The following is a 10204-nucleotide window of genomic DNA, read 5'->3' on the forward strand; positions in this document are numbered from 1 at the left end:
TTTTGCTCCCGCCGCAGTCAGTCTCGTTGGTTAAATTTATGGTCAAACTTGAAGCACGGAAATAGAGGAAACACTATATTTTGAAACGGATGAAGTATCTACAAGCAGCTGTAAACAGATGCAACCCTGCAAGTGTACGATAATATATCACAAAATCTCTTCAGCATGTACTTGCAAAAGACTTTTCAAGACAAAACAAAATGCATTTGCAAGCTACAATGATATATCTGCAATTTCATATTGTAGCCAGCTAATCAATTACCAGTTCTCAGTATTCTTAGTTGCATCTTTAGTTCCACAAAAGATCTGCTTGACGTGAACAGAAACAGTAACATTGATCGATCGATCGACGTGGGAGACTACTCCAAAGTCCAAAGTAGCCAAGAGATCTGATACAATGGTACCAGCGATCGACAAGCTGGGGCTGGTGGCTGGGCTGGTTCTCCATCTTAACTGGAACTAGAGGACAAACCACAGGGTAAATGATCTGCGGGATCTCGGCTTCATAAAACAAACCACCCGCCACATCCCCCGCCGCGCGGTCTATACGCGGCGTCACCTGGACACACATTTAATGATTTAAGCATCACCTGAATGATCTAGAGTGCTTTGCTTGTCTTTTGTTTTGTGCCTCCAAGGAACACTGTCCATAAGTTTGCAGCTTCTACATAGAATATATAGGAGCAATGTGTGTTTGTGTCGTGCCATCCATGCATATGAGAGGGTTATAAACTAGCCAGGGCTGTAGAGGAGCATATGCTGGTTAGCTTGGGCTAACATATACTCATGGAGCTTGAAGGGTGTGTAGATTGGAGAGGGAATGCTGCGGATCGAAGGAAGCATGGAGGCATCAAGGCTACAATCTTCCTCTACGGTGAGCAACTAACCATGCATATAGCTTGTTTCTGTCATACTTTAGCTGGGCGCGCATGTATGCATATGGTTCCGTGTGATGCACTTGGGATTGTTTTAGAGAACTCTCTATCTACTTGTCTTAGCTCATGGTACATAAAACTGCGCACTGCTGGAGATTCTATGACACATGAATGTGTTATTTGCTACGCTATCTCAGCCTTCCGTTGTTTCTGTTCTTCTATATGCTTCTTGTTATAACACAACAGGCTAAGGATCGATGATGCAACAACCTGAGGACCTAGGAAGAGGTGCTTGTTGCATTGGATGAAGATGGCCCTTGCATGTAGGCCCAGTGATTTGGTAGCATTCTATCATAATTGACACGCAAAGTGTAGGGATCGATAAGTATGTCTTTGGTGCGTCAACTGTTCACATACTAGAAAACTTTGTCCTTCATCCTTTTCTATTCATATACCTTTGGTCCATCATCTCTCTAAACCGGGCAGACTTGGTTCCTTACCCGATCTGAAGCAGCCCCCTTGCTTATGTGGCACGGTTCATCCATGCTGGCACATATGAACTTGCCACATCATAGCATGCGACTTAAGGAACACACAACAAAGTAGAGGAGAAAACATGGGGAGGCATGGTTTCACGGGGCGGGGCTAAGAGCTCGCCGGAGCTAGAAGTTTCATCTCGTAGACTTCTTCTTTTTTGTGTGTGAGCATGAGTAGCAGTCAACTAAACTAGGGTGGCATGTACAATATATTACACGTGGCTGACAGGATCTCCTATCGTCTCCCCTGCAAAAACGGAACTGCTGTGCAGACGATGATACTAGGCACACGATGCCAATCTAGTGGTGTGCTGGGTCTGCTGCCATGCAATGGACGGAACTGATTGGGTTGTCGTTTAAAAATCATCTGCACACTATCGTGTGTACAGCAGTGCTCCCACAAAAAAGAGGATCTCCTACCGCCATAGCGAAAAGATGCATCTATCCAAACTATTCAAAAAAAGAAAAGGAATATCAAACGAAATCTCAATACATAGTTTATGACTTCTAAGCATTAAACAAAAATGGGGGCGAGTAAGTTAAAAGAGCAGCCAAATCCTCATTGATCATGCCTAATCATGAGAAATTCTGACGAAATCTCATGGTCAAGAATCAATGATCCTTTTCTCCTTTTCTTACGCTTCTCTCAAGCAAGCAAAAATAAAAATACGTTGTCATGGAAAATATTGAAATACGATGAAAATACACGACATCAGATAAAAAATGTTGGTAAAGATCATCTGTGCAGCTGCAACATTTTGTACGTACCATGGATATAACAAGAAATATGACACTTCGAATTTTGACTCGATCTCCACCGCATGAACAATTTGTAATGTTCCACCTTCGAGAACAACCACCCTTTGCTTGAAAGCGGCATGCTGCATGTGCAACATAACTGTATAACGAATATCTGGAAGAACTGCCAACAACATAGTCAGCCTCCTGACGCAGCACACTAGAAGGGCTAGTTAGGTGTATAGGTTGTTTTTCGTTTCTCTGTCTTTCTTTTGATAGCCTAGTTTATTTCCCTTTCTTTTCCATGTTGCGGCTTTGCAAATGACATGCACTCCATGTGCATGTTCCAGAGAAAAAGACATTTGGTGTTACCAGCAACTAGGTTTCTGGCCAAGCAAAGTCAGGCCCAACTGGATTCAGACTAGCTGTGTTTGATCTAGCCTGATATACCTTTCAGTTGGCCATGTACAGCTCAGCCTGGTAAAACTGAGTGAATCTCATGGGTTTTAGGAATTTAATGGCTTGGCCTAACCTGGAAAATATGGTGTGTTTCTCTTTCTGAAACTGAAATAATATAGTTGCATGCATTTCGAACCAGAGTCAGACAATTTGTTGGAACTGATTCTATGTTCACTTGCAGTTTTGGTCGTGCTGCGAAGTTGCCCCAGCAGCACAAACTTCAGTCTTGTGGCCTATTTCCACAGGACACTACATCTGGATATTGTGACCTCCTCAGCTGTGATCACCTATCTGGTCGGTGCAGTGTCCTTCTTTGCTGCCCTGATGAACTTTATCTCTGGCATATATATCCGGCGAACCACCGCTATATTTGTATTCAGTCCCCTTGCAGTCCTGGTAATTCTTCTTACCCATTAAACTCCCTGTAAGAGCAATGTCAATCAAGCCTAATTATGAAGTAGCAATCTTTTAATGGCCTTCATTATCTTGGTACTATCAAGTAAACTGTGACGCTTTATATTTCCCTTTGGCCTGTTTAGTTTTTTTCGGCTACCAGGTTGAAGTATAGCTGCTGTAGTGAAGCATATTATCTAGAATTAAGTTCCTTTCTTTTTTGCTACTGACTACTGTAGTTATTGTGCAAGACTGGACATAATTTTAGTCTTCTATAACGACACTAAACATAAGAGCATGCACCAAAGGGTTGATAGTATTTTGTTTCAGTAACTGACTAATTCAAGAGAGTGAGCCCCTGTTGATTGAGCAATTTGCCCACAACTTAGACAATTTGGGCCATGTGTATCAGTGTATGATCATGCTCCCATATACTTAAAGTAACTACCATCAGATCATTTAGGTATCTAATAACTGTGATTGTGAAAGTAGATGAGAAATCCTGAATTCTGAACATTTTCTGTTCAACGACGCAGGGCTATATGTTGCTAGCATTGCAGGCATACTTGCCTTCACAACATCCTCTGGATTGTGAGATAAACAAAGAACCAAACAACTGTGAGTCAGCTAAAGGTTGGAGCTTAACACTGCTCTACTTGAGCTTATTAATGTTTGCCATCGGAGAAGGCTGCATGCGCGCTTGCATACCATTGCTTGGTGGAGATCAGTTCAGCAATGATGATCCAAAAGAAACACATCTCAAGAGTACGTTCTTGAGCTGGATCAAGTTTGCAAACTCTGTTGGAGCACTCATGGGATTGGTATTCTTAGTCTGGATCGAGAACAATTTGGGCTGGGCCCTTGGCTTTATGATATCTGCACTTATTGTACTTGTAGGGCTGTTTGTGGCAGCCAGTGGACTGCCTTTCTATAGAACACAGAAGCCTAATGGAAGTCCTCTAAAGGGAATATTGCAGGTAAAACTTCATACAGAGCACAGTATGCATGCTAATTATGAAGGTTCCAGTACTCATTAGTCTTATGTAGCGTTCCTTCATCCTACTCCAAGTGAACAACACAATTCTAGACTATCCGGTCCAAGTTTTACAGGGTCGAACAGAATTTTGCTTGATCCCATGCACTGCATTAGTCATTCTTATAATCTTAATCCTGAAAGGTCACCATGTCCCATCCCTAACTAGCATATTAGTTACTCATCAAGCAATAAAGGAACCAAGACGCTAATTTTCAAAAATTGAATGTGTCTCATCCTGCATCTATCAAGTTAAAAACAAGAAAAACTGAAGATGCAAATGGTTCTCAACATTCAAGTTATATTCTCCAGGTTCTTGTCACTTCATCAAAGAAGAGGCAGGTTGCTACCATAGATGTTATCGAGCTGCAGGAGATAGGAGCAGCGGATAGTGTTGATGGGGAAGGCAGATCTGACAGCAAGAGCACTGGGTAAGTTCCTTAGTGGTCAATATTCCCAAACTCTTGCTTTCTGTTTAGCTAATTATTAGTACATTTACTCGTTTCAAAAAAATTGTTAGTACATTTATATTTCTGAAAATAAGTAGAAGTGTTACATCCTAGGATGTCAACAATTTAAAGAGTAAAAGAAATGCCCGGACGTAGCAATATCGTGATATTAACTCAAGTACTCAACTATAATCCTTTTAGCATATTCTTGGAAAAATCTAGAATATATTTGATGGAGGTAACAATTTATTTTCATTCTGTAGCACCACTCAGATCGAAGAGTTAACAAAGGCCATCACCCGAATGCTTCCAATCTTCATCAGCTGCTTGCTCATCTACCTGCCCTTCACACTGCTAATGACACTAACGATACAAGTCGGAAGCACCATGGACAAAGGGATAGGCGCGATCCAGATATCCTCCGCCTCTCTCATTGCAATCCCAACAGCATTTCACATGCTTATGCAACCATGCTACAGGCGGATATTGATGCCACTGCTACAAAGATTTACAGGCCACACACACGGAATCACCCCACTGCAGAGTATCGGTGCTGGCTCGGTGTGCGGGGTAGCAGCAGCATGCCTTGCGGCGTTAGTGGAAACAAGAAGGCTGACAGTCGCAGAACAGCATGGGCTAACATCGACAGGAGCAGGTGTCCCGATGTCCGTGTTCTGGTTGGTGCTGCAATTCTTCCTGCTAAGCATCATGGATGCAACATCCTTCAGCGGACTGATTGAGTTCATAAAGAGCGAGTCATCTCCGGAAATGAAGCTGATAGCACCGGCAGCGCAGTCCATTATTGCAGGAATAGCAGCCTGGTTAGCATGTGCCATCATACAGCTGGCGAACAACGCGTCACGGCGCGGCGATGGTGGAAGAGGGTGGCTAGATGGAGCAGACTTCAACAGGACACGCCTTGATCGTTTCTTCTTTTTACTGGCAGCCTTCGAGCTGGTGGCACTCATCAACTATGCTTTCTGGGCTAGGAGATATGCCAAGAAGCAACGGAGCAGCGGTGTTGGATTAGTCGGTCATAGCTCTGAAAACTAAATAGCCAAACATAGCGAGATACATAGGCAATAGGTGATAGACCAAATATTTTTGATGAATTGCTTTAGGTGGTATATCAATGACTATATAGATTGTAACTGAGAAATCCCTATAATCTCCACCGATTAATATTCGATAGTAGCTTGATAGCACCAGTGATCGATAAAATGTGGCATACAGATACGTTACCTTTTTCATTGAAAAGAAAAAAGAAGTGTCATCTCACAAAGTCATCGGTAGATTCGTCGAACATCAAGGTGGAATCATGGTAGATGGGAGTAATTGGGTAAGAACCATTGTATATGCCATGTTCCCAAGTCGATACCCTCGCAGCCTCCCCGCTGAAGGCCTCACCGCGGCGGCACCCCAAACTAAACACGAAACGCGGTGGCCGGAAAGTAAAAGGGATAAAGCAGTTCAGATGGGGAGAAGGAGAACCTACCGCGGCGAGTCTCCGGCGAAGCGCGCGGGGACCAGAGGTGTCGGACCATGCGGGGACCGAAACGGCGAGGTGGACGGCCGGCGTGCCTGAGATGGTAGGGAGAGCTGGGGGAACTGGTGCGGAGTGGGAGGGGCTCGTTCGCTCGGCTCAGCTCCGCGGTGCACGGCGGCGGCGGCGAGATGGGCGGCGTGAAGAAATGCAGGTGGGTAGTCCAGTTTACTGCGCCAGCTGGGGCCAGCTTGTCTATCACACCGACGTGTGGGTCCCACCTGTCAGCTTGTTCTTCTTGCTCCTCCTCCTCTTTCTCCTTTCCTTTTCGGCTCTTCCCCCTTGCCAATCAGTCACAACCCCCCAGCAGTTTTCAGGGTTGGCAGCGCGCGGGCAGAAGCTACGTCTGAGGGCCACGAGACAAAGAGTGCCGATGCTGACAGTGGCGGCGGCGGCGGCGTCTGAGCTGCTTCTGAGTCACGGCCGTCGTTGGCTGCGGTAGGCGCGATGGAGGGACTCGGTGGATTTAACCCACTCAGAGCCAGCCTCGGGCCATCGGCGCCCGCCCGGCGGGCACTCGCCCTGCCTCCGAGGCTCCGTTATTCTTCCCATCCATCCCAGATTGAGGCGGAGATGCAGAATTCCGCCCCAGAAGAATGCACGATGTATGTTTACAGTTTATACGCTTTACTTCATGTAGCCTACAGCGATTTATCAAACTTGACATGCACTTGCGGTATCTACAACATGACCATGTTCTGTCTCGTAAGACCACCCGCCGGCTTTGGTACTGCACGATGACACATCGGTGGCGCCCCTTTTAGTATGTCTCTACGGCTGCGCCCCGCCGTGCCTGGCTCGCGACGGGAGTCTTAGAAAGAACTGGATGGACAATAGCATACATGAATCACGAACTTGTATCAATGGCGGTGTGTTCTGTGCCTGGTTATATATGTTGTCGTCGTTGCGTGTTCACGTCGAATATTGTTGAGTCAAAGCGACCGTATGACTATCATGTGACACATGTGGTAAGCAATCCAAACTACTCAAAAAGCGACTGTATGACTGAGACGCAACAATATTGTTTCTGCATTGCCGGCATGAGTGCACCAAGAACCAAAGAGCAAGAGCTCCGTTGGCGGTGATGGGTGGTAGATATTTTTTGTCCAAAAGGACCCCCTGCCGAGATGAATTGCCAAAAAAGACTACATGTAGATCAATTTGACAAAAAGGACCCCCTCAGCGGTGGCGGCAGGCCCGGCAGGCGACACGTGGCACCTGCCCCACGCCAGGAGGCGGCGGGCCCTACCGCCACCGCAGGAGGCGGCCACCCAGCCGAACGGCTTCTGCACAGTGCATCACGCGCGCGACGGAACGGTGCGGGCCAGGTGGGCCCTGCCGCCACCGCCGGAGGCGGCCACCCCTAGTGCGGTCGCTGGCTGGGCGACAGGCCCTGCTGTGCGCGGGCCCCGCCAGTGGGCCACGCCGCCACTGCCTGAGGCGGCCTCCCTTGCCCGACACTGCTAGCTGACAGCTGCTGCTGCTCGCGGGGCAAGGCACGGGCCCTGCCGCCACTAGCACAGGCGGCCGGCTGCTGCATGCGCCTAATCCCGCATACGGCGCTGATTCCCTGCACTGTGGCCGACATGAGCACTGTGGCAAATGGCGCTCATTCCCATGCTTTGAAAATTGCTGCTGCAGGTGAGGTGACAGCACCCAAGAGCGTGATTTCCGCGTGGGGATATGGACGCTGATGCCTAATTTTGGTTCTTTCGCCCGGGAATCAGTCCTACTTTTGCTACTTTTGCCTCATAGGATGCGATGACGAGTTAAAAGAATATTATGCGGAGCAACACCGTTTTTTTTAGGATTTAGGAAAGAAGAACAGGGAAGAGGCTCGTTGCATGGAGGAGCAGGAACGACAGCGAAAGGAGGCTCGTGAGGCGGAGAGGCAGAGAAAAAAAGAAAGGGCTCGTGAGGCCAAGGCAGCAAAAGAAGCTGGCGATGGAAAAGGAAAATATCCACGCTGGACTCAGTAGATTCCTGTGGTAGTATTTTAAATTTCGCAATCATTTGTATCTTTATTTCTGCACTTCAATGTAGCGTTATTTCAGGAGTTAAATGTAGCTTTATTCCTACGATGTATCTTATTTTTAGTTGTACCGTGTCATAATGGGAAAAAAATATAGTTTTAGAATAAAGTAGTGGCATTTTCTTTCCCTCCACTAATATCGAACATCGTGCAACAACTACAAAATGAAATTAAGATAGAACATAATGCACTACAATAAGAGAGTACAAACTAATAATGCAAGTACATCTGAATTAAACGGTAGAACTGGAATACAGCTTAAAAACTACATGAAGGCATCATCGTCATCCTCCGTCGATGCAGAACTCTTGCCCTTCGAGGATGCAGAACTCTTACCCTTGGACGATGCAGAACTCTTGCTCTTCGAGGATGCAGTACTCTTGCCCCTAGACGATGCAGAACTCTTGCCCTTTGACGATGCAGAACCCGGAAGCGGCGGCATGAAGATATCATCTTCATCCTCGCTCTCCTCAATCCATAAAAATGGATGTTCTTCTGCAGTCCTTTTGAAAGTTTCACTCTTTGGCTCCACTATATTCTTCCACCTTGCATGCAACCTAAGAAGTTCTTTACATACCTCCTCATAGGTCCTTTCAGGCCACCCAGACCTACGTAATTGGTGAGCCAACTCATTCATTATGTTGTCACTACCGGTGAGTTCGTCCCATAGAACTATCCTATCACTACAAAAAAAAGACACATCCGTGACATTTTGGGCAGAAGGAATTTATTTTCTATCATACATATGACACTTCTGAAGGAAATATGCCCTAGAGGCAATAATAAAGTTATTATTTATTTCCTCATATCATGATAAATGTTTATTATTCATGCTAGAATTGTATTAACCGGAAACATAATACATGTGTGAATACATAAAGAAACATAATGTCACTAGTGTGCCTCTACTTGACTAGCTCATTAATCAAAGATGGTTATGTTTCCTAACCATAGACATGTGTTGTCATTTGATTAAACGAGATCACATCATTATGAGAATGATGTGATTGACTTGACCCATTTCGTAAGCCTAGCACTTGATCATTTAGTATGTTGCTATTGCTTTCTTCATGACTTATACAAAGTTCCTGCAACTATGAGATTATGCAACTCCCGTTTACCGGAGGAACACTTTATGTGCTACCAAACGTCACAACGTAACTGGGTGATTATAAAGGAGCTCTACAGGTGTCTCCAAAGGTACATGTTGAGTTGGCGTATTTCGAGATTAGGTTTTGTCACTCCGATTGTCGGAGAGGTATCTCCGGGCCCTCTCGGTAATGCACATCACTATAAGCCTTGCAAGCAATGTGGCCAATGAGTTGGTTACGGAATGATGCATTACGTAACGAGTAAAGAGACTTACCGGTAACGAGATTGAACTAGGTATTGGATACCGACGATCGAATCTCGGGCAAGTAACATACCGATGACAAAGGGAATAATGTATGTTGTTATGCGCTTTGACCAATAAAGATCTGCGTAGAATATGTAGGAGCCAATATGAGCATCCAGGTTCCGCTATTGGTTATTGACCAGAAATAGTTCTAGGTCATGTCTACATAGTTCTCGAACCCGTAGGGTCCGCACGCTTAACGTTACGATGACAATTTTATTACGAGTTTATAAGTTTTGATGTACGGAAGGTTGTTCGGAGTCCCAGATGTGATCACGGACATGACGAGGAGTCTCGAAATGGTCGAGACATAAAGATTGATATATTGGATGACTATATTCGGACACCGAAAGTGTTCCGGGTGATTTCGGAGAAAATCGGCTGGAGGGGTTACCGGAACCCCCCGGGGAAGTATTGGGCCTTAGTGGGCCTGAGGGGAGAGAGAGGGCAGCAGCCCATGAGGTGGCGCGCCCCCTCCCATGGGGAGTCTGAATTGGACAAGGGGAGGGGGGCGCGGCCCCTCTTTCCCTCTCCCTCTCCCTCTCTTTCCTTCCCCCTTCCTCCTTCCTAGTTGGACTAGGAAAGGGGAGTCCTACTCCCACTAGGAGGAGGACTCCCCCCTCCTTGGCGCGCCCCCTAGGGTCGGCCGGCCTCCACCTTGATCCTTTATATACGGGGGCAGGGGGCACCTCTAGACACACAAGTTGATCTTCGTGATCATTCCTTAGCCGTGTGCGGTGCCCCCCTCCA

General features: G+C 46.2%; 1 protein-coding gene and 1 long non-coding RNA gene across 2 annotated transcripts; one reads left to right on the forward strand and one right to left on the reverse strand.

The window, feature by feature from the left end:
• Positions 1 to 412: 412 nt before the first annotated feature.
• On the forward strand, positions 413 to 5704 carry LOC123045876 (protein NRT1/ PTR FAMILY 4.6-like). The gene is made up of 5 exons (XM_044469102.1): positions 413 to 874; positions 2790 to 3004; positions 3538 to 3978; positions 4347 to 4465; positions 4747 to 5704. Exons 1-5 carry the CDS (start codon positions 787 to 789, stop codon positions 5534 to 5536), a joined length of 1653 nt encoding a protein of 550 aa, XP_044325037.1. The 5' UTR covers positions 413 to 786; the 3' UTR covers positions 5537 to 5704.
• Positions 2695 to 6738, reverse strand: LOC123045877 (uncharacterized). Its single transcript, XR_006421635.1, has 2 exons — positions 5979 to 6738; positions 2695 to 3030 (listed from the first exon to the last, which is right to left on the reverse strand). It is a non-coding gene; the product is annotated as an uncharacterized lncRNA (long non-coding RNA).
• Between the last annotated feature and the right edge of the window lie 3466 nt (positions 6739 to 10204).

Source organism: Triticum aestivum, chromosome 2B (assembly GCF_018294505.1).
Source record: "Triticum aestivum cultivar Chinese Spring chromosome 2B, IWGSC CS RefSeq v2.1, whole genome shotgun sequence".
Lineage (NCBI taxonomy): Eukaryota > Viridiplantae > Streptophyta > Magnoliopsida > Poales > Poaceae > Triticum > Triticum aestivum.